The sequence below is a fragment of the Lemur catta genome, chromosome 11, assembly GCF_020740605.2.
Source record: "Lemur catta isolate mLemCat1 chromosome 11, mLemCat1.pri, whole genome shotgun sequence".
NCBI classification, from domain to species: domain Eukaryota; kingdom Metazoa; phylum Chordata; class Mammalia; order Primates; family Lemuridae; genus Lemur; species Lemur catta.
In genome coordinates this window covers 60,237,088-60,263,561 of record NC_059138.1, presented here as the reverse complement: position 1 = coordinate 60,263,561, position 26,474 = coordinate 60,237,088, and the positions used below count along the sequence as shown (strand labels likewise).

Below are 26,474 nucleotides of genomic sequence, written 5' to 3'. Positions count from 1 at the left end.
GGTATGAGGGTGATGCTGACTTCATAAAATGTGTCGGGGAGGATTCTTTCCTTCTTGATGTTGTGGAATAATTTCTGCAGGATAGAACATATCCCCCACAGACAAGCAGGCACTACTGTATTGAGATTCTACCTTTCTAAAAGAAAGGAATTAGTCGCATCTGAGAATGAGTACAAATTTCCTTACTTAACAGTGAGGTTCTCTCTTAGCATAAATACCATAAGGCACATTGGAGGCACATAATCATATTCTGAAATTCTAAGTGTGTTTACATAGTATGCTCTAAAGTTAAGCTTAATTTTCAGGTTTCTCTAGGAATGTAAAAGTGCTAGGCCAGAATTTCCAACATTCCCATCCTTAAAAGAATCCAAATGTACACACAGTAACAAGATATGTTGTTGATATATGCCTGTTCTCTGAAAGTCATTCATTAGGCTAAATGAATCTTTTATTACAAGAAACTGCATACACTTTGACAAAGTATACTCACAAATTGTCTTACACCTGTCTTCAGTGGTTTGTTATTTTTAAATTTTATTTTATTTATTCTACGTTTTCATTTCAATTTAAAGTTTAAAGTTTTCAAGACCTTGGCAAGGAAATAATACCCTTTTACAGTCTATGGGAAATTTCTTCACTTGTTATAAAATATGTCTTCAGTTAGAAACAAGTTTCCCTTTTATGCCCATATGAGTTAGATCTTTTCCTATTATTCATATCTGGCAGGGCCAGCCAGTGGCTTAAATACAAAGGCAATCCTTTTATTTCTAAATATCATGCTTTCTACTTATAAAATAAATATATTAGTGCATGATCTTCTAAATATAGAACCATAATTCTATATTTAATGTGAAATATGAACTACCATCAAAAGTACCAACCATTTCCTAATGATATACAATACATTTAGAAAAAAATACCTGATAAAATATAATTTTATAAGTTTAGAGAGCCATGAATGCCCTGGATTAAAAATAATATTAATTATAAAGATAGCTTTCATTACTTCTTAGCTCTAGCAAGAAATTAAAACAAATGGACTTTTTTCTGCATGAAAAAGTTAGACATGACCTTTCTCTATTTAGTGTGAAACTCTGAAAGACACAGGAAAGATTTTTATCTGATGTGTAAGAAGGCTAAAATGAAATAGAAAATTACCTTCATATTACTTTTAAAAACATTTCTTACACTGGAAAAGCAGAATATTATCACTAATATTAAACTTTTCTCTTTGTGGCTTAATGCTGTCATTTATTGAGAACCTCTATTATTCCAAGTATAGCCATTCGATCTTTTAGAAATGAGTGACTTGAAGCTCACTACAGTGAAGCAACTTGCTGAAGTTCACAAGCATTGTAAATTGCTAAGATTTGAACCCAGTTTGTTTCCTTTCAAAGCTCACAAAGCTCTTTTCTCTACACCATGTTGCATACTTTCACCTTTTATATAATTTAAATTACTCTATTTTCCTACCATACAATGCCTCAGATTAGAACTCCATTAATTTAAAGGCAATTTTTTTGAAAAATAATTATTATTATTTAAGGATAAAAACTACTTATAGATACACATTCTAATTTCAGAAATGTCAAAAAATGAATATATTAGAATATAAGTAAAATGGCATAATGTACTTTCATTATGTCTCCAACCTCCCCAATCTATAATTTCTTGTCAATTTTAGTAAAGATTCTATCAGAAAATCAAGAGTAGCATGCTTAAATATATTTCATTTCAGAATTCCATTCCATTAACCATCAGAGTTCATTCTTTGAATTTTCTTAGCTTAGATCTGAAGACTGTCTTCAAGAGTCTACCTTAGCTATAGACAAAAGGGCACTTTTTAAACTACAATATGTAAGTTAGAAAGAAAATTTTTTAACAGTTAAGTAATTCTACAAAATGATGAAATAATTAAAATAAATGTTTAATAAATTAGAAAGAAAAAAATTACTCTAACTACATATACCTAGAATACATGAAATCTCACTTTTTTGTTTTTTTTAAAGATAGGGCTTTAAAAAAAGCCTGTCATCCAGGCTGGAAGTGCAGTGGCACAATCATAGCTCCCCGTAGCCTTGAACTACTGGGCTCAAGTGATCCTCCTGCCTCAGCCTCTCTAGTCACAGGGATGGCAGTGGTGCATTACCACACCCAGCTAATTTAAAAAAAATTTTTTTTAGAGATGAGTTCTCACTATGTTGCCCAGGCCAGTCTCGAATTCTTTGCCTCAATCCTACTGCAACCTCCCAAGTCGCTGGTATTACAAGTATGAGTCACCATGCCCAGCTGTTTATTTTTGAAGCTAGGATTTATGCCTTTCCTATTATTCAGGTGTTACTTTCACAATTCTGAGAATATTATTTCAACTAGGACTATGTCTTCACAATGAACATGTTTCTGATACTTACACTGTGTGTAAATAATGAAATAACAAGTTTACATAATTAATACATTCCATATTACTTCTGAATATTATAACATTATCATCTATAATGGTTTGGTTTATTATATAACCAATTTTGACATTTGAAATGCTAGGTTAGTAAGATAAAAATACTCTTATGAACATTTTAAAAGCTTTAATAAATATTCTTTACCTTAATTTTCAGGTATTTCATAAGTAACCTTTTTCTCCAAAATAAAAAAAAATAAAAACATAAAAAACTATTTTACATTAAAGGACAGTATGAAGTTGATGATTTTAAAAGGCATTCATTTGTATGTATAGCACCTACTGCACTTGGATTAATTGCCTCAGTTGTGATTTAGTTTCTATCACATATGGTATTCCATAGCATGCTATGTAAATGCATCAGGACACGTGCCACTAACTTGGAAAATGGCTTAGTTTTTGTATGTTTGTAGTAAGTATAATTTATAAAGTGAATTTGTTTTTTAATTTTACAAATTATTAATATAAAAAAATCTATTTTCAGAGGTTTTAATCATTTTCCTTTCTCTGAATTTCATATTAAAATATACCAAAATATATGTACTATAAACATTGACAAACTGTACCTTAAGGAAAGAAATCATATTTTCAGAAAGATTCTTAAGGAATACTGACCATAACTTACTAAAGTATATGCTTAATGTGTATTATATGGTTCCCATGAAAACTACTGTAGGTTATAGAACTAAACAGAACAATACTGATTCCAATTCTATTATAAATGACCAGTTAACAATCTGTGTTTTCCTAAAAATTGTTACTTGATAAAAATATGACCTAGGGGTAGGTTTCAGAAAACATGTTCAGGACAATCAAGTAAATAACCTCTTTGAGCAGGCAATAATGCCAAATAAGTTCAGTTCAGGACATAAATGTTCACTTTAAATAAAAACACACTACTTTTTTTTTTTTAAAGCATAGTACTAACTATCATTAGTGGGACTGTTAATGGAAAATCATTATTACTAGTCCCAAAGTATAGCAGTCAATTAGAAGGGGCTTAAAGACATTCATACAAACAATTTTGCCTGCTATGGAAAATGAATGCCACAGCCTGAACTTAGTCAAGGACCTTGTCCTGTACTAGAAGATCAACTGAAGTTTGTGGGTGTTATCCTACCCACTAGCAATGAGGAAATCTAAAGTTTAAATACAAAACTTTAGCCATTTTTGAGGATAACCACACCACAGTTTTAATTCTCAGACTTTTAATAAGTCTACAAACCACCACGGATTTATTCTATGGGATTCTAATATATTATAGGACATAGTAAAAACAACTTTCTTCCCAGACTTTCCCATACCTGTATCAATGAAAAGGTAAATCAAAACTCAGCAAAGCTTGATAATGCACAATTTTGTTAGCTTTTGTAAACTGGTCACACAAATGCTAAAAGAGTACTGAACTCAGATACTTAAGTGGTATAAGTTTTACCTAAAAATGGCTTCTCCATCAACAATGCTAAATTCAGAAACTTAAAGTTCAACCTAATGTCAGATAAAATCTCAGAGGTCAAATGAATAGTTAAAATATTAAAAAGTCTTTTATTTAATGGGTCAGTTATATGCTTTAAATTTTAAAGAACTTTAAAGGATAATTCACTTTAATTTTATATTTTTAATAAATCTTCTCAATATATAAAATTCAGACATTCAACTTCCATTATTACCAGGTTCAATTAAATGTGCTTATTTAATGTATTGTGGCAATATACTCCTTGGAGAAATTGTTCTGTTAAGTTCTTAAAGAGGCACAATTCTCAAAGACTGCCTTACTTGAAAATATATACTTATATAAGTTGCTTTGATATAAGTTATAGAATTCTAGTTGCTCAAAAAGAAAATGTAGAAAATAAAAAAAAATTAAAAAATCATTTGTTTCCTACCCAGAGATTTTTACTACAAATGATTATCAAGAAATATCTCTTGACTCAGGTGGTATGTCACACATTTGTAGTTCCAGAAAATCTTTCATAAGGGATTTATGCATATAAATTCACAATTCATTACTACTCAAAAAGTGTAGTATACTAGAAAGATCAAATTAGAGTGAACCAAATGGAAGTCTCCAGCTAAGACGGCTCATCTTGTAAGTAGTCCAATAATGACCTGTCGCGTATACTACATGGCTTCTCACAAAATAGAGCTTAAACAAGGGTAAAAAGCTAGAATAGTAACTGGCATAGTCACTGTACGTACACGATGTATAGGTAAATCCTCAGGCACTTATGAATATATATGACTTAGAGGAAACAGTTTTTTAAAAGAAATATTTATTTTTTACTTTATTTTTTTTTTTTCTATTTTTAGTAGAGACGGGGTCTCACTCTTGCTCAGGCTGGTCTCGAAATCCTGACCTCGAGCGATCCACCCGCCTCGGCCTCCCAGAGTGCTAGGATTACAGGCGTGAGCCACCGCGCCCGGCCTAAAAGAAATATTTATACATGTTCATTTAACCATGTCAAGTCAAGACAAATTATCTTCATTTTGAGTGTTTCAGCAACATGAGTTGTTGGGATGTACATCAAGAATATCCTGGAAAAGATTAGAGACTGAACTATGCCCTATTTTTAAAAAAATTACAATACTAAGTCTGCTTTATATCTTATATGTAAGTATGCAACATAATATTAAAATGTTTATTTGCTGAAATTTTACTTGCATTACACATATTGTATATTACTTGTTTTAAAATTCTAATAAATTAAATTTTACCTTCAAAACTTCCTCAATAACTGAAGTTTTATGAAAATAGGTATATAAGAAATTCTTATTCTAACTGCTCACAAAATCACCTGTGGAACTTGTAAAAATACAAATGTCTATCTTCATCCCTTCTCTCTCCTCTTCCTGAATCATTCAATTCAACAGTAAACAAAATAGGTATCCATGTGGGGTAGGGACAGAGAGTGACAAAAGTTCCTTATCAGGAGAGTAACCATGTAAGAATATGTAATAAGGATAATGGGAGCTAGTTTTCTATCAAAGAAGGGAGTTACAGAGATGGAAAGGAAGAAAATTAGAATGGTTTTCAGTATCTATAAAAACACAGGAATACAGACGTGAGTGTGAGTGTGCATGAATGTATAAACACAAATCTAGTCTTTGGCTCTGTCTGCTGAGAAGATCTAGGAAGAGCAACATCCCAGTAACAACCACACCAGATCTTGGTTTCTAAATACCATTCTCCATTAAAAGAAACCAAGGCTCCTTGGAGAAACAGCTGATTCCAGGAGTGGGGAAAGAGAAAAGTACAAGTTGACTCTGGAACACCCTCAGCAAGAAAATATTCAAAGACTGGTGTAATCATGTTGAAAGGACACAGAGCCAGTCTGAAATGGCTTTCACATTAGCCAAATTTGAGACAATTTGAACATCAAAATAAATAATAACAATCAATAAAATCTACTGGATAAAAAAGAAAATGAGAGTTTGATGAGAAAGAGGACATTGGCATAGTCTAATGTTCTTCACTACAAATCACTTTTATTAATTAGAAAGGAGATGAGAGTAGAGAAGTCATTTTATCAAAAAGACACTTGCACTAGAATGTGTATTGCAGCACAATTCACAATTGCAAAGATGGGGAATCAACCCAAGTGCTCATCAATTCATGAGTGGATTAATAAAATGTGGTATAAGTATACCATGGAGTACTACTCAGCCACAAAAAGTGAATTAATACCTTTTGTAACAATCTGGATGGAACTAGGGACTATTCTGCTAAGTGAAGTATCATAAGAATGGAAAAACAAACACTGCATGTATTCACTGTTACATTGGAACTAACTGATCAGCACTCATGTGCACAGATGGAAATAAAACTCAATAGAAATCATGCAGGTGGGAAGAGGGTGGAAGGGATGAGTGAAATCATACCTAAAGGGTATAATGTACACTACCTGGGAGATGGGCACACCTATAACTTCGGCTTAAGCAGTACAAAAACAATGCATATAACCAAAACATTTGTGCCCCCATAATATTCTGAAATAAAAAAAAAAAAGAAATGTACTACCTGCTGGTCAGAAATGAAAGTCTTCAAAAGTAAAAAAAACAGAATTGATGTAATACAAATATTCAAGGGAATGAATTAAGTCTCCTTAATTTTCAGTTTCAGTATTATATTAAATTTAATTTTTCACTGGAAAAAAGTAGCATATTAATAGTCCTGTGGGTATGATGAAAATACAACTCCATTTCACTGCTGTAATCCTTACAGTAAACTGCTACGATATTCCAAAAATGAGACACCATATTTGGATGAAAGTTTAAAAATGCTGGTTGTTTACATTTGGTATTCAACCACGGGTCAAACAGAATCCAGTAAAATAAAATGCAAGTTTTCTAACAATGTGCTTTCCTAATGGATTTCCATTCAGAGTCCCAAGAGCCTTTCTTTGGTAGAGGAAGACAAAACAAAAACAAAACCTTATTCGATGGCTACTGTCATCTATGGTGTGTATAAAATGTATGCTACACTCCGAACAAATCTGATGCTACACTCCGAACAAATCTGAAATATACCCTCTTGCATTTTCAATATTAACAAAATTACTAATAACTTAGTAAATATACCCTTTGCATTTAATATGATGCTACATATTTATAGCAGTATAGAGCCTTTTCAAAAGAATATATGCAAAAGGCACATTTATAAAAAGCAATATATCCTTTTTCAAAAATTGTTTTCCTAACTTGTTTGTGGGGGTAGTAGGGAACCCCAAATAAAAAGTTCACTTAAAAAAACTACCTTATATAATAGAATCCTCTAAGACAACTTTTAAGGTCTATAGTATTTCATTATTTTTTTATTTTAATAAAATTTTGGGAATGCATTTTTAACTATGCAATAAAATTTTTGGATATTAAATGTTCCCTCTTAAATCTAGGTCTTAGTAAAATGAATGGAAAATAATTCTTGCTACTATATCATTTTAATCTTAGGCAAAAATACTTGACTATTAAATAAAATATATAAAATACTATATTTTAATAATTATTATAAAATACATAAAAATTTAAAATAGATTTTTTTTAAAACTTAGTTTTTTTCTAAAACCAAATGCTCTTTTGCAGTTTTTTTGCATGTAGCAATGTATTTATTTCACCCAATAGCCAAATATAATTTTAACATGTAGAAAGCTTTAACATACTTCACAATTTTTTTTTTACAGTTTCTAATTAATAAACTTTTGCAGAAGACCTCTGTAGTAAGCTGGAGCAAATCATTTTAGCTAATGATAAAAAGAATATTTTTGATTCCATGATCTGACAGGAATTCAATATCAATTTTAATTCACTTTAGGACAGAAAAATGCATTTAAGTGGCATTGAAGAAAGATGGTTTGATGTACATACTAACAATAGACAGTTACTTCTCATTTCCTTTAAAGGAAGAACAATTTGATTAACCCACAGTTGACCAGAATATGTATCCAATATTTCTGTCAAATAAGTCAAAGCATTAGGAGCCCAGCTCTTCCACGTTAAAGACATACAAACTAATCATAAAATACAGATTACCACAATTTAAGATTAGAATATTTATATTCAAAAGACATAATTTCCAAGTTTATTTGGGGGATAACCTAAACAACTTCACTAGCAATTTCGTCCTTTCTATTCAGCTAAAATAAATACCAGAAATAAGATTTAGGATGTAAAAATCAGTTGTCTTTTTTTAAGGAACAGACTTTATAAAATAGCCACAATATATTATTATATTTTAAGAAGAGTCATCTATAAAATATAATTGGATTTTATTGGTTATTCTGTTGGTTAACATAATTTCTTACAACTCAGGGTGGAATTTTCCTGCCATTCCCTAGATATGCTAAATTAGCAAAGGGTGACTGAGTTTTTTTGGCTACTAAAGCTCTATTTAATATGCTACAATAATATGGAGAATACACAAAACAGCTAAATATTCCACAGAGGAAATTTATATCATTTAGTAAAGTTTTTTTATCCATAATTTAAGGGAAACGCATTCACCATAGCAATATATTCTCAAAGTGCATTAGGTTAAAATGTTGGTCCCTCATATTACAATTACCTTTAAAATTAGGAAGCTGATGGTATGATATGGAAAAGCTATCAAAATGATGGGAAATAACCCTTTTTCTTACAGACTCTTCTTTCCTTACCTTAGAAGATGAAGAATCACACTCCTGACATATCCATCCATAGCCTGTTTGTTTAGGAGACTTTTTCAAAGGAGGATCCAAACAGCCAAAATGGTAGCAGAGTCTGCATTCATCACACCTGTAGGATAAACAGATTTATAGGTATATCTATAATATAAAAACCATCTATTTCACAGACAAAAAGACAAACTATTGTACATTTCAATTTCAACACTATTAATTCTATTCTTGGCTCATAAGATTAAATTAATGATCATGACAAAGGCAACCTGAACCTGAAATAAATGTTTTAGAAAAAACAAATGCATCAGCAATAAAATTGACAAACAAAACAAATATCATTCAGAACACTTTGACAGTAGAAACATTAAAAACATATGAATGAATGTATGTGTATAATCTTATGTGTTCAAAACTAATAACCATAACAATTTCAATTGTGAACTTAAAGAACTAATCACTTGCCCATTAGATACTTTAACACATTTAATAAGATACACATAATTTAAGGTTATAAATTCGATCCAATATATTGTGATTATTTTAAAATTAGAATTCTAAAAAAATTCTACTAGGCTACACTAGGTTGCAATCAATGCTATACAATTTTATATCTCATCTCTCTCTCTCCAAGTTAAACTAGATTACAAATAAACTTTTTAATATTTATAGCATGCTAACACAATCCATAGCAAATAAAAACAATCTTTACATGTTAAATCACAGAACACTTAAATATACAAAGAGGTAAGAAACCACTCCAAGAATTTAATATTATTCTCTCAAAATTTACCTGTCACTTTCTCTCAGAGCATTTCATTTCATAAAGTATTTCCTAGTATATTTTAAAACTTATTAACAAATGTTTTCATAGTGTCTTTGCTACCTAAGATGTACAAAATCTAAGAAAACTATCATACCCATTCTTCGTTTCAGACAATCTCATCCTGCTGACAATGAAGAAAAATCTGTATTATTTCAGTGCTTTATAAAAAGAACTTTGCATCAGTTGGAATAGCAAGACCAAAATTTAACAACAAAAAACAAACGTATACACTTTACAGAAGGGGTTATATTCCTCATTTCTTTATGCTTTAAAAAAAATTAAACAATATTTTCTTAATCAATCTATCAGATTCTTTATTGTTTATCTCTTATTGATTTAGAACTTCAAATGTCAAGAAATCTACAACTAAGAAACCAAGGTGAAAAATTTGTAGAACATGTATTACTTGAATAAAGTAAAAAATTATTATTCAATAACCTTTATTAGGAAAAAAGGAGAAGGAACTATTCTTACATAAACAGCACATATACAAAAATACCCAATTGATTTTAAGACATCATTACAATAAAGGAGATGATAAATCTACATTTTTACTAGAAATTTCAAGTCATGCCACAAAAAACCAATCTCTCAAAAGCCCATTTTGGGAATGAAGAGTTTCAATAAAGTTAAACAACTAAGCTATTTAGTTATAAAAGAAGTTTATAACACAATTATATGTCATAGTTTATGCATTTTTTCCTCTACAACTTTCTCCTTATGAATAAAATAAGCTTATGTACATTTCCAAAAATCTTTTAGACTCAAGGTATGGTCTTGACCAAAAGATGTTTACTATGACAATTCGAGCTACTGGAATAAATAAAATCAAATAGGACTAACAATACTTTACTTACTATGTCAATAACACAGATAAACCATCTAAAAATACATTTAAAAGCAGTTAAAATTTTAAGTTCAAATACCTGTTGTTCTGGCATTAAGAAAAAATAATAGATAATATGTAGTAGATAACTTCAAATGTAACATAAGGAGACTAAATGGCATGCCCACATAATTTAATGCTCTTTGTTTCTCAATGTATCTAATTGACCTTTCAATAGTCAAAATTTCAATTACGTCATATATATTGGTATAGGAACCTTCAAAGTATAAGCATTTCTGAGTTTATGAGAAGGGTGAAATTTCTAGATAGCTGCGGGCATATTCCCTCAAGCATAAAAACTAATATTTCAATCATCTTTGATGATTTAAAAATAACTACATTATTTGTTTCATCAAGGAAATAAATATAATTTACTCTGTCTTTGTCATCTCAGGGTCATCAGTATGAACAACATGCTGCTACGTGTCGAACAGTATGTTGGTCTTTTGTACTTGGAATGAGTACCATTAGTCTGCTATTCTATTTGAATTCTTGTATTCAACTTTTAAAGGTTTTCAAGGTCCTCACTTGCTTGAAAACTATCAGTCACTGCTTCCTGATACTGCCAGTGTATTTGGCTAAGCTTAATTTCCCCAACAATAATTTGTGTAGATGCAGAAACCAGACCACTAAAACTTATTAGGACTATGCAAATTGACAGTAAAAAAGATAGGAAAATGAGAATTTCTACTGAGTTAAGTACCTGGGCTCAATTTTGGTTGTTAACTATGGTCTGTTTTCCTTAACTTTAGGTTTTTAGGCAATGCTCCATATAGTTTAGATCGCTAATAATTGAAGTTTTGGGTAAGTGAAGAGTTACAGTACATTTTCTTAGTTCACATCAAATTGCAGTCTAATTACTGCACATTTCCTTAATAACTCTGTCATAATAATTTACAAATTATGATTTCTAGTGTGTAACTTCAGGCAAACATAATGATGAAGGTAAAAGTGAATTCATTATTTACCACGTTCATGTACATAGATGATTCTTATTGGTATAGCTATGAAATCCCAGCTAGTAAATTAAGAACAAGTTTGCTACACTGATACAGTTTCAATATGTTGTTGATTTCAATTATTTATAAAAATCAAATTATCTTTCAGCTCAAGAACTAATGAAAAGTGGAAAAGAAATGTTTTACAAACTAGCTCTGTCAGACCTCAATTTGAAATATGCACAATTTGAAAATGACCTAATCCTTATCGATCACTTTTTCATTAGCGATACCTTTCAGAATGACTTAGTTGACATGCGGAAATCTAATATATTTGGGATGAGTTCCAAAGGAAAAGTAGAATTTGTTTGTCAGAATGAGGAGTGATATGGAAGTTCTCTAAATTTCTAGCTCACTCATCAGTAAATAAAAGGTGCAACTCCAAAACTAAGTAGCAAAAAGGAGTAGTTAATACCCTTAGGAACTGCCAAAATCCAAGAGAGAAACAAAACAAAGAATCTTGAAGTCAATAGCTTTGTTGATAAACACATAAATATATAAATATAAGTTTTCCATAAAGATGTCTAAAAATTTCCATGTGGAAAAAATTTAGTTGTTTCTATCCTAGAGTAATGAATTGAAAAAAATCCACAGCTTTATGTGCTGGTAACAAAAATATCCTGAATGACACAAGTGAACTCTAAAAGAATTTGCAAGAATTAATATACCCATAGACAAATATAAGAGATAGCATTAAGAACCGTAGAAATCAAAGACAATGTGGATGGTTAAAATAGTGGCATTTTACTTCATACACACACACACACCACTTTACAAAACTCAGAAATCAGAAATTCATATAAAGGTATGTAACCATCTGCCATGTAAAAGCTGTAATAGAGTTAAAGCAGTTAGTTACTGATCATTTTCACTTATTGTCTCTACCTCTATTTCATATATATACTTGGAAACACAGAACTGCAGCATACGATACAGTACATGTTTAACTTATCAAAAAAAATAGTGAATAAAATGTTTAAAAACTTTTGCAAAAGCAGTCATTGACCCACCAAAGTATAGTGATATAACACGATATACTTTATTAAATAACACAAATGTCTACGTAATAAAAACAGACATTATACAAATAGCGCATTATTAAATAGGAAGGCAATGTCTTAAAATACTAAAAGAGAATATAACACTAAACTACAAAGAAACACTAAATTTTTAAAATAAAATGCAAACTGGATGCTCAAAGAAGTAACCTGTAAGCTTTTAATACACACTGTATACATTAACACTACAGGGCATTCTAAAATTACAATTTTAAATGAGATAAAATTAATGCCATTTATAAGATAAAAGGAAACCTTATTGTTTAATTAGATTATTACTAAATACAACTTCCTAGACATCAGATTCATAATAGATACACATGTAAATAACAAAGCAGCTTTACAAATGGTCTTTTACACATTGATTTAACAAAATGCAGTGTCCAAATAAACATACTTCTACATTTATTTAAAATACTTACTTAGCATATGATTAAGGATAGCACCTTAGACAAAGAAGAGGAAGGAAATGATTTATCTTCATATGTGCTATGATCCATACAACAAGCAATTAGATATTTATCTGACTACTGAGAATTTGCAAAAAAGTGAAAAAAGAAGCAGCTACATTATTTCCTCTTGTGCCTAAGAGACAGTCTGAAAGTCAGTATTCCAAAGAGACAGGCTAAAAGTCAGTTTCTTTAACTCCCTTAGTTTCCAATTGACAATTTCATTAGAGGAATAAACTAGTTTTTAAATACTGACTGAAACAATTAAGTCAACCTGCTGTGCAAATCATTTATAGCCAGATGATAACCTAAACTTCAAAATCCATATTGTAGACTTGAAAAGGGATGTGCATTTTTATGATCGAGTTGTAACAATGGAACATTTTTCTTAGATCTTCTCCAAGTCTATACAGAATAAAATAAAAAACTGACTCTGAAAATACATACTATTACATCTGTTCACTTAAAAAAAAAATAAACATCAAGAGAATTGATGGGCTGGATTTTCCAACTTTGTCATTTCTATATAAAAACTCCATATACAAAAAATCAAAAAATTAGTCTTGAATGTTAACATTGCTTAAATAAAAATCTCACTAGCAGCTCAAACACCTACACAAATCTATTAACCAGTAGTGATGGATTCTTTCATTGAATAGTGGCCAATTATTTCAATTAACCATCTTAAGAGATGGAAAAAATACAGATTGTGGCCAATGAATTAAATCTCTTTTAAAATAATGCTTTCACAAAATTCTGCATTCTACTAATATTTGAACAACATCTAATATCAATAAAGACACTATTTTATTCCTCGTAATTTACAACAATTTTAGTGTAAATCACCTACATAAGCATTTTCTATACAAAATAATCAGAAAATGTCTTTTATATAATATACCATGAAAATAAGATTAACATGGAAGATTCAAAGCTATTTCATTAATGCTACTATAGACTTCTATCACAGGCAATAATGAATGAATGGGTAATAAGGAAGAAAAATATTCTTTATACATAAAAGTACACTAACTGAAAAAATGTGGAAAATTATCCAAATTCAAATCCATATTTAATAGTCACTTAGAGAATGGAATCAGCTACATCTGCAGCAGCCAGGTTACAAGATTAAAAGTGAAACAAAAAAATAAAACATGAAACAAAACAATTCATATAAAAATACACAATAAGGTCAAGTACCTCTTCACAGCATGAGTGGATGATTAGACATTTCCATACCTGAAACATGTCTGCTTTGTTCTTTAATAAACTGATCTCCATCTGCTCATGCCCTTGGAAATTTTTCAGCAGTACAACCTGCTGTGCTCAAGCTCCACATAACTTTGTATTTCCCTGTTCATAATTAACTAATTATGCTCTAATCAATAATGTGGATTCTGGTTTTACAATGTAAATCAGGTAAATGAGATAATGGCTGGGGGTCAATCTCATTTTATTTACAAAGCCCAGCATGAGCATCCAATTTCATTACATCTTATATACCTGAACAGCAGTGAATCTTATCTCTTATCAGCAGACCTACAGAAAGCCTTAGAGCGAGTGCTATGGGAAAGAGGCCAACATTTTTATAAAGAAATATTTGTAAAGCATGCCTATCTCAGAAATCACAATCCTTAATATTATGTAAATTTACAAAGTGCTGAATCAGACAGGTTGGAAAAAAAATTCTGCCTTCATATGCCATGCAACTCTAAGTTGAGTCTCTTAAACAAGTATCATTTGTCAAAAACCATTTTTGAAAATTAAAAAACATTTAAGAATGTAAATATTCCACTTGGAGAGTCTGTCTGAATTCCTTAAATATATTTTAGAGAAATATTTATAAAATACTGCCATATTGTGAATCAACTAAAAGAGAGGTGAATTTTGTGAAATAAGTGACTTTAAGTGTTTAAAATCAGTTTCATTAAGTAATAAGATGTAAAAACAGGGCAACAGGATAATGAGTGTGAATATTCTTATCATCTATTAGGCAGCAATCTATTTTTACATCATAACTGTAAAATCAGATAAACATTCAAGAAATAATGGCAATGATATATACATGACATATATAAATATAATTTCTAAACTTAAGATAGATAAAGGCTAAGGCTAAATTTTGTTTTCATGTTCACACATAACCCCAACTTCAAGTCTTTTTTTAACAAAAGAATTACTGAATTGTGGACACTGGCTATGTTCCTTGATTCCTTTCTGTATCTAAAATAGTGCTGTTCCCATAAGTGTAAAACAAACATTTGTTAATAACTGAATTTATAAAAATAAAGAAATTATATTGTATGTGTTGTAGATGAAACTACTATAAACTCTTTTATCTAAGAAGTATTTTTGAAAATCTAAGGGCCCTTATGAGGAGATTAAAGTCATACTCCTTTATAATTGATGTTAAACATATCACAATGATTTTTTTTTTTTAAATACTACATATGAATGGTTCTCAGTGTGGTTTTCCTGGCCAGCAGCACTAGCATCACCTGGGAACTTGTTAGAATGCAAACTTTCAGATCTCATCCCAGACCTACCAAGATCAGAAACTCCAGGGCAACAGGGGGAGGGAGTAAGGTGAGGAAAGGGAGGATAAGGAGGGGAATAGGGCAACCACCTGTGTTTTAACAAATCCTTCCCGTGATTCTAATGCACAATAAAGTCTGAGAACCACAACTATTTACTACCATGTCATTTTTGTATTTCAGAGACATTTAATTTCCTTAATGATATTTTAGTGTTTCTTCCTTTCCCTATTGTATGACAAGTAACCTTAATTTACCTGATGTTCCATTTTCTCTTACATATTTCTCTCAAACATGAATCATTTAGTACATATTTTCTTAACTACATTAATTTTCTCCTTATAGCAATTGGATCAATTATGGACAAGAGTTAATATTATAGTGTGAAAATATGAGACTGTTTAGGATATTATTAGGAGAAAGTGCTTTATATTACTTCCTTCAAGAGTTTTCACACTTCAACTATACTTTCATAGGACCTATCATCCTATGAATTATACAGTTTGTATGTGTAATATATGACAAAGATTCTTTGGACTAGCACCAAATATGGAATAGCATATCTACCACTGAAAATTGTAAGATGGGGAATGATAATGTAGTATTCTAACTGGAACAAGATGAAAAGGATTTTGATTAACAGTGACAGCAAAACCACAGAGCCAAATGATTTCTCGAAAAACCTAAAATAAAATGACCACTAGTAATTTTTCATTATATATTAACAGAACCAGGGTACAATGTGTTAGCATATTCTATTAAGAAAATGCAATCTATCATTTTTCTTAAAATCAGCTAGAGTTCAGCAATAGTAATAATTACCAACTTTTTCTTAAGCTTATATAGTGATAATTAGTCCTTGTTATTCTTTAAAAAAAAGCCTACTAGGTTTGTTAAAGATTAATATTTATCCTCCAATGTTATGAGATCTTTCAATAAGTTAATCTGTTTATATGTAATTTTATACATATTTTACTTTTATTAAACATCTCATACAATCATATGGTTCCTTACTATAACTATAGATTAAGATTACTATCATACAGAAACTTTATAATTGCTTTTGATTATCAATAACATCGCCTACTCTATTCCTAAAGTTTAAACTATTTTCAATTGTCACTATACCTGAAAAGATGTCCAAAACCACATTTATAAATCAGGAAATTCCAAGAGACATATTGACAATTTACATGTAAATGTACATTTCAATTTCAGCAAAGAGTCTTTTCTAAATCAGTTCAAGACTGAGTGATGGAATATTCAACATATTTCTGTCGTTGACTTAAAACTGCATCATTAAAGCTTGATGATCAAATTTTAATTCTGTATACCTTTGGAAAGATATAGATGTTGATGAAGATCTTTCGGCAGGCAGGTTGTATAGTCAATAAGCTTTGTATTTCCCTCTTTATTTCATAAATTCATATTTAAGGTTGAGAAAAATAAAACTATACTGAACACAGTTCATATTAAAACAATATGGATTGAATATATTTGGATATTACTAAAAATATCTAGAGCTCAACACAGATATATTTTTATTCATGAGCTTAAAATCTGAAGTTTTAAAAATTTCATGCTAACAATATTAGTGCTTTCACACTAGGACCAATAAGTCAAAAATAGTGTCATACACTTCACAAGTCTTTCACTTTTGCTGAATATTATAAATAGGAATAATGTTTAATATATGAGTCTATAGTTGTTTCCCAATGCAGCATTTCATATATGAACATATGCATTAAGTTGAATGAAACAGAATAGCAGGCTAATGGAATGCACTGTCTTTCTTGTTTGTCACTTGCATTGTTCAACAACAGGGAGTGCATATTGCATTTAAGTCCCACAGGCTTCTGTAACTCTTCAGTAAGTCCAAACATTGTATATCATCATTTGCCAAAGAAGCAAGAAGGAAAGACATTACTTAATAAGACAATTCTGATAAGACATTTATCTATCCAGTATTTTCAACAATGCACATATCAAATATTTCTGATCAGTGCAAAAAAAAAAAAAAAAAAAAAAGGAAAGAAAAAAATAGGAAAAAAATCCACATAGGCAAATCAACTGCCTTGTCAGTCCCAGTAACAAACCAAGCAATTACATCATTGGTTTCTATCCAAACCTGACAAGCAAAAGCAACTTTTTGCGGTGATAAGCTTATGAAAAGGACAAGATAGCTGTTCTCCTTTACTTTATGTACTCTATTGAGAGGTTAATCCACATTTTTAAAATCACACTTATAAAAGAGGTTTCCAGGATTGCCTCCGAGGATGAGCTGTGGCAGAGTTGGGTCTCATGAAGGGTATCTACACAGTAAAGTGATAAGAAAAGAACATTAACATTTAAAGATCATAGCAGCTCTGCACTATGTCTTATGAAACATACGAATAATACCACAGTAGATTCAAATAACACATGACCTGGTGCAAAGAGACAGAAACCCTAAACCTAAATGCCATGATCATGTGTAGATCTTACTGGTTTAAATGGAACTATTTAATCATTTGGAACATTGAGTTGCCTCCTCTTGTATTATTATTATTATTACAACTTTTGATTATCAAAATAAATCTATCTTCCTAAAACAAAAAAGAAAACGATATAAAAATGATGAAGGGCTTATATTTATAAAAGGAAATACATATTGATCAATAAAGGTTTTCAAAAATAGTACTTTGTTATTTTTTTATCAAATATGGCAAATTAACATTGCTTGAGAAAGCATACAACTGTGCTGAAAACAAGCACATCTAATCAGTTATAGCGCTGGTTATACTCAAATACAGAGTCTCAAGGAAGAAACTTTCAAGTGATTTTTATCTCCTGTACCTACATTGCCTTCCTTTTTAAACGATTATATTAGACATGTTTGGTTACAATTATTTGCTACCTTTGTGTCTTTATTTTCAGAGGAGAAATTTTAGGTGCTTAGTGATTAAAAGCAAATTTTTTTTTGACTGTGGTAAACATAAAAATTTATCATTTCTTTCAAATATTTAGATCTGTGTAGATGAGGTAAAAATGCCAAGTAGACACACATCATAGAAAAAGTTCATTTCTTATATTTAATTATCAGAGAGGTGTGTTTAATGCTTCTACATTCCGTTGAGAAAAAGAAAGTGAAAAGTGGCACACAAATAAAGCACTACCAAGGAGAGCTATCATGCCAAACTGAATAATCTCCAAAGAAAGTAAAAACAAAATTGTACCAAAAAAAATCAAAAAGTAAATAAAAATGTAAAACAGTTTTCAGAGAATGTTGTATTTATCAATATAACAGAGTTGAATTCCCCTGTTGAATAGTAAAGTCACATGTGCTGTGCTAACTTTTCTCAGTGCTTCAGTCTCTAAGCGAAAAGCTTTAAAGCTTTGAGCACATTCTAAATCTGGCTATTGTGAATTTTGAGAAGTGCTCTGTCTGCAGTTTAAGCACTACTAGAAGGCATAATGCAAGAGGAAGCAACCACATCATTTATGATAGAAGTGCAATTAACTCTTAATTACATGCACAAGTAATGGAGATGAGCAGACAACTGAAGAGATATTTGTATTTGACTTTGATATGCATCTGAATATAGATACATCAGATACCATGGAAATCTGCTTGAAACCCCAATTAAATCCAAACTGAAGTTTAACTTTGGAAAAACTAAAGAACTATCACTAATATTCCTTCATCCTAAATTTCATTTAATAGTCCAAATTTCCCTTAAGGCCAGAATAAGCAGTGTGATGTGTCTTGGCTCCTATCTTCCTAGGACAAAAGACTGTGCAGTATTTTAAATCAAAGATCAAGTTTAGGCTTTGTATTTATTCCATATGCACTTAGTAAGTATACTTAATAAATTAATGTAGGAAAAAAAGAATATTTTCAAAGGGCTGCACTGATGTACGCACCAGTAACTATCAATATATTCTACATCTTGTATAGTTGGAATTGCCTTCAAGAGGAAGTACTTATTTCTTTTGCACCAATATGCTAAAGCAGTGTAGTGCGATGAGGCAATATGCCTAATGATTAATGCATGAGTATTACTGTCATGACTACCTAGACTCAAATTCTAATTCCACCATTTTCTAGTTGTACGATCTTGAGCAAGTAGTTCTTCTCGGTATTCTCACCCATAAAGTGGTGATAAAATCAATATCTATCTCATGGGGTTATTGTGAGGATTAAATGAGATAAATTATGAAAAGAACTGGTACACTGACTGGCACATAATAAGCCCTCAATAAATCTTGGCAACTAACGTGAAAGCCAGTAGATTTTATCAAACATTATAGTAGTATTTTTTGGAAAGGAAGAAATTATATTCTAATACATAATTTATGCAATAGAATTTCTATAATTGAAACAATTTCTATTCACATTGTTTAGTGTCTATGTATCTCAGTTATTTCATCTCTAAAATGGAGATATGCAATGCATACCTCATAAGGACTGTTTTAAGAAGTAAATGAGATAATACATGCAGAGAACATAGTCTGAGACACAATGAGCATCTAACATTAGCATTATTATAATTCCCAGGCCAAAAAGATTTTAAAATAACATTTCTCTGGGGTTCAATTACAAATTTTTTTTAAAAAATACGATTCTTTTATATTATATCTTAGATATCAAAATTTATCAAACTGCAAATGTTATATCCAATTTTATTTTCAGATTTGTTTCACCTATCATTTCATTAATATTATATCTATTTCATAAGTCCAAAGTAACGCAAATCAAAACCTGGTTATAAGAGAAACAGATGAAACAGGATGCCTAATTAAAAAAAGAAAGAAAAACCAGAAAGCAATATAGTTGGCTTCTAATACTAGAAGTTGGATTATACTTGTTTTGTATTACTCCAAGGGTTGAACTTTTTAAGGAAAGATATGTCATCTCACTTAAAGAAATTGTCAATAGAGCTACTTCAAGAGGGAAGGAGTCACACCTTTATCCCTAGTGGAAGCTCATTCTCTGCTGCTTAATAGTGATGCTAGGCAGGTGATTCAAATGTCAGACAAATGGTGAGATTACAGACTTTGGGATCTTTTCATAGAAGTACATACTGTTTTGAAATCTCTTTGAGTTATAAAAGTTATAAAATTTGAGAAAAAAATGAGGTTAATGCCTTCATTTTACAGATAAGAAAATGACTTTAGAGGTAATTCAATTAAAGGTCATTGATTTAGCCAATAGCAAAATTGTGGCTATCGGTCTTTCCAAATGATTAAGTACATAATAAATAATACTTCCACTTATAAGTTAATGATATTAACACACTGCAATGGGAAAAAAGTTAAAAATTGCAAAAATAAATCTTACTGAAAAACAAATGAATGAAACGAGAAATATTTCATTGCTATATGTGTTTGAAATTATGATGTTTACTACTCTAAAATTGCATACCCCAGAAATACCACACTTCACTATGTAATGTGTACCACGTTCAGGCTTCTGTTTTCTTTAAATACAAATTTCTTGTCTATACTGTATTTATTAAAAAAGAAAATTAAAAAATTCAAACATTGATAACACACAACAAAAAATATTTATGACTCATACAAAGGCCCACTTAAAGGTTGATGTTTTAACACAGACTTTAAAGTCAAAGAATGTCATAGAATAAATACTAAATGTGTGAGGCAGGTTAGTCATTCCAAATGTCAAACAAAATCATCAAATCAACTTAATTATAGAAAAAAATATACCAAGTAAACATCTTTTAATTCAAATTTTATCAGAAGACCAACTTAAGAAAAATTCAGTGGCAGCTGGGCTGCCTTCATTATCCAAACAGGAGTATTTTGGATATTAAACTTCTCCAATTTTTTCTAATAGCAGTTTTTATAAGCACTTTTGGTAAAGTTTCATTCACAAAATCCAGTTAATTTTCTAATTCCTTCCTTGGAAGTTATTCACTTCATCATATACAATGAAGCATCATTTTAAGTCTAAAGATATTTAGCTTAAATCATTGATTGCTGTTTGTAAGCCAGGTCTAAGGCAAAAAGAGAACACTTTTAGTAGCCAGTGGGGGTGGCCAAGTTAACTCTTAAGAACAGTGATACAAAGCATTTAATTTTAAATTTTATGCTATTCTGTGCTGTAAGATTTCTGTTACCCTAAATTGTTCAGTAAATGTCCAAGACAGCCTTGGAATAATGGTATTTAGAAAATAAAGTATAGCAGGGTGCAGAGGGGAATGAAGAAGAAGGAAAACACATGCACTGCTTTAGATGTTAGTCAGGACAATGGTGGACTTTCCACAATGACTGGAGTTCAGGTGCTGGCCATTTTGTTGGGCAAAAGAAAGATCCAGAAGGTTGGAGGAATTCAAACATAATAGAGCTATGGAATCCCATTATACACTAGCAATAAAAATAAGGAGAGGCAAGGCAAACAGTATGATCCAAAGGAGGGATAATCAGAAGTGAGAAACAGAGAAATAAGGCAAGGGGAAACAACAAAGCAGCTAATGTAGACAAAAAACATGGTAAAAGAGTGACACTGGATATTGAGAAAGGTCTCAAGGAAGCCATTAGAATAGGAAAGGAAGAAAATGGATCAAGAAATGCTATGACAGAAAACTGTTCCCAAAATATTCTGATATTTTTAGCTTTCAAATAATATCCAGTAGCTAAATTTTTAAAAAATGTTTTGAACAGAATCATTAAGCTGAATTGAAGGTTACTTGTAAATGCCCATGCATGCATACAGTCAGGTATTGAGAAAGAATACAAGCACCAAAATGAACTTTGCATTATTGAGAAAACCGTATGATTAAGGAAATCCTCTATTTGAAATATATCTTAAAAAGTTGGCATTCTGATAAAGACATCAATCTCTTATGGGATTCCCAGTGGTGAAGACTAAACCTTAGATAGCATCCAGAAAGATAATTCTAAGTTATGAGTTCAAAGTATAGCCCAAAGCTGTTCTTTTATATACAGGTAGAGATACATCCCTTGAATAGAGAACAACTGGAAAAAGATAAATCTTCACTTTCAAAGGTGATGAGAACAGGGGGAAAAAAATCTAGAAAATCAAGGTCAGGAGGTTTTATCTCATACCCTAGTTGAGATGTTCATGATACTTGATATTTACATAATACAGGCATTATTTTGTGGGTGATTATAGGACCTCCTCATCTGAAGCACAAAACACAGAAAATTATTTGAGTGACTATATTTTTTTTACTTCCTAATACAATTTAAGATGCACCAAAAAAATTTATTCACTACACTAAATGGATGCCTTAGAGCATTAGTAATTAATTCTCTGAGGAAATTCAGGTTGAGAAAAGTTGATCTTAATTTCCATCCACTGATGTCAATATAGGATTAAATGGAATGCTGATGACCCTCAAAAATATCAGCAAATAGTTCAGAAAAAAGTTCACAGAAGAAATTAACTGTAGAATGATAACCCATCTTATCCTCAGAGCAAATTATTCTTTGAGGAGCAGTATAGTCTATGTTAAGAGTACAAATACTAGAGAGGTACTTCCTGGATTAAAATCCTGGCTCTTTAACAGCCTGATGAGACCCTGGGAAAATTACTCAACCTCCATGTGCCTCAGTTTTCTCATTTATAAATGTGAATAAAAACAATATCCACCTCATAGACTTTAAGGACTAAATTAGTGCATAAAATAATGCCTGGCATATGGTTGTGCTATGTGTTTTGTGTTAACACTGTCTTCATTACTACTAAAACTACAACTACTACTGCTACTACTACTGCAACTTCTACTTGTACTACTACTACTATTAAGCTGAAGCTGGTGATTACTGGGAGTGGATTCTGATTCAGTAATGGTAGGAAGTTTCCCTCTGGTTCAGTAAAGGTGGAAAGTTTCTCTGATCTTCTGTTCTGGCTATCATGGGGAAAAAAAAAACCCCTAGAAAAAGCATTGCTTCCATCCCAATAAGAAAAAAAAAAAATCAAACTACAAAAATCATAATTTTTTGAAACCAGCAGAGAGGTGAGGTCACAGGGCAACCAAATGGCCTGAAATATAAGGAAAGACAGGCCCCACAAAAGAGAGATGGAATGGAAACTCTGGATCACCTGTGGCAAAATATGAGAGGAAGAGATGCAAAGCACCATACAAGTAAGAAGAATTGACTTAAAAATTTTAAAGATTTCCTAAAGATCAAATACAGAAACCTTGGCATCTACAGGCTCAGGAATGTTTACAATCATTCACAAACTTTTTTCCATGGACCTTGTGGTAGGCTAAATAATGGTCCCAAAGATTCCGTGTTCTAATCCTCAGAATCTGTAAATATATTACTTTATATGGCTAAGGGATTTTGCAGATGTGATTATATTGAGGACTTTGAGATGAGGGGATTATCCTGGATTATCCAGTGAGCCTCTATAATCACAAGGATCCTTATAAAAGAGAAGTAGGATGGTCAGAATCAGAGATAAATAGATGTGACCATGGAAGGAAGAGGTTGGAGTGATGCAAGGTAGAGCTGTAAACCAAGGAATACAGACAACCTCCAACACTAGGAAAGGTAAGCAAATGGGTGCTCATCTAAACACTCTAGAACAGTGGTCCCCAACCTTTCTGATCCCAGGGACCAGTTTCATGGAGGACAGTTTTTCCATGGATGGGGGGTGGGGGGGACAAAGGGTGTCACCATCTTGGCTCTACTTCAGATCATCAGGTGTTGGATTCTCATGGGGAGTGCACCACCTGGATCCCTCACATGTGCAGTTTGTAGTGGGGTTAGCACTCCTACGAGGGTCTGATGCCACGGCTGATCTGACGGGGCTGGGTCTCAGGCGGTGATGGAGTGATGAGGAGCAGCTGTGGGTGCAGGAGGGGCTTGGCTAGCTGGCCTCCTGCTGTGTGCCCGGTTCCTGGCGGTCTGTTGCCTGGGGCCTGGGACCACAGCTCTAGAAGGAACAAGCCCTGCTGACACCTTGACCAACTAAAACAGATTTTGGACTGCTGTTCTCCAGAATTGTAAGATAAAAAATTTATGATGTTTTAAGCCACCATATTTATGGTAATTTGTTCCAGCAGCCATGGAAAACTTGTAATACAGACCTCCACCAGGTACTTAAGAGAAAGATTTAGGCTAGGTGGGGGATTAGAAAGAGCACCCACTGGTGGTACAGGCCTGGAGGAGGGAAGCAGCCATAGTGGGAAAGGCACAAAGTCTTGTCCAGACCCTTTTCACCTAAGGAAGAAAAGCTACAATGTCATTAGAAGAAAGGCTTTAAACCCTGTTCCCACACAGGGCATGAGGAAATTTTGCTCTAGAGAGAAAAAACTAAGAGGAAAAAAAAATCCTCTACTCCTAGAGGACCGACCGGAAACAGCCCTGGGCCCAGGACACTACACTCATATCTTTAAAGGCCTCTCTACCTCTGGGGGTGAGGAGGAAACTCTCTCCCACACAAGAGTTGCCAAAGATAGAAGGGAGAAAAAGGCTGCCATAGGAAGGAGGGGCAGGATCACTGAAAAAGCCCTACACCCAAGAACCAAGCTTTGGTTCTTTGGAGGCTGAAGACTGAATTTGAACAAGGAAAACTGAGAACTAACTCCCTTGCCTCACACCACCAAGCATTGAGTAATAAGTGCCAACAGTCTACTGCTAAGGAAGAGAAAAGAGAGTGGAGCAGGGCCTCTTCAGTAGTGCAGGTATACAGAGAAAGGTGAAATTTAAGAAGGGAGAACAAATAAGAAAAACTCTCTGGCACTACAACCTCAACCATGAACACAGACAAAGAAATTTGCAGGCTGTGGTACGATGAAGATAAGCAGAGCAAAAAGAAAATGTAAGCCCAACCTAATTCCAGACAAAATTGACTCAACTCCTCCACACTAACAGCCTTGAAAAAGAACGGATGTATCCTTTTCCAGAGTAAATATTCTACTGTTCAACTCATGGTGCCCAGCATTCAATCAAAAGTTATGAGGCACATAAAATGAAAAGAGAGAAAGAAAGAAAATCCATCACCAAGAAACAAAGTAGTCAGTAGAACAAACTCAGGGATGACAGAGATATTAGAGTATGTTCTCTGACCACAATGCAATTAAAGTAGAAATTGACAGAAATATACATGGAAAATCCCCCTAAGTATTTGAGAATGAAAGACAATTTTAAATAACCCACAAATTAAGGAGAAGTGAAAAGAGAAATTAGAAGTTTACAGTCTAAAACCTGAAACCTAGTTTTGCTGGGCAGGGCTGTATCATATTATCCTTTCTGACTATAGTAAATACAGGAGTCATGGTCTCTAAGAGATATAGTCAGGTATTGCATTATTTCAGAGTTTCTAGAGCCACTGCTATTGCTAATCTGGTTCAAAGGTCACCATGAGGGGGGACAAAACCCTTTTAACTAGTTTGTTAATTTACTTGGAGAACTTTAAATGATTCTGAGTTTATCACACCCTTTTAACATTTTATAACATTATTTTGACCAAGACAATTGTACCTCCTCGTTAAAGGCTCTAAGAGTCACTGATCAGGTTCAACTAGTATTGAATGGGGCTCTTTCTGTAAGATTTCCACATAAGGGCAGCTCCAGTACAGAGACTTCAAAAAGGCAACTCAGTGGGTTTACGTGAGTAAATATGTGGGCATATGTTAAAAAGGCAGGGGAGATTTAAACTCTGAGATGCCATTCCTAAGTTATTCATCTTTGTATCTCCAGCACCAAGTCTAGCACCTGGTGCAAATGGATACACAATAATTATTTGCTGAATGAATGAATGCTTTTCTAAAATCTTCCACAAATAGTTGGAACTTATACAATGAAAGAGTGAATCTAAGGGCCAGAGAAAGAACTGATATAGGTACTATCAGGTAGCACCTAGTACCTGTGAAGATTTATAGAAACCACAGATGCCAAATCCCACCCCATAGATTTAGAAGCTACTGATTTGCAATCCCCAAGAGTGGGCTCCAGGCCTGTTTTTGTTTATTTTTTTGTAATTCCTTCCACACATTATTCATTTGCATCCTTAGCCAAGCTGAGAATGACTATCTTAAGACTTTAGCTTAATGGGCTTTTTGCATAAAGTAGTGATTCTCAAAGTCTGCTCTAGAAACTTGTTAGAAATACAAATTCTTGGCCAGGTGTGGTGGGTCACAGC

At 32.1% G+C, this 26,474-nt stretch overlaps 1 protein-coding gene across 3 annotated transcripts in view; it reads right to left on the bottom strand.

The window, feature by feature from the left end:
- PHF14 (PHD finger protein 14) overlaps window positions 1-26,474 on the bottom strand; it is a 159,263-nt gene that overhangs the window by 39,702 nt on the left and 93,087 nt on the right. For 2 of the 3 annotated variants that reach the window (XM_045565538.1, XM_045565534.1), the window contains exon 17: window positions 8,605-8,722. In XM_045565538.1, the coding sequence (XP_045421494.1) occupies window positions 8,605-8,722 (118 nt within the window). Of the gene's footprint in view, window positions 1-4,921; window positions 4,991-8,604; window positions 8,723-26,474 lie in introns of those variants that run through there. The other variant, XM_045565535.1, reaches the window with a different exon arrangement.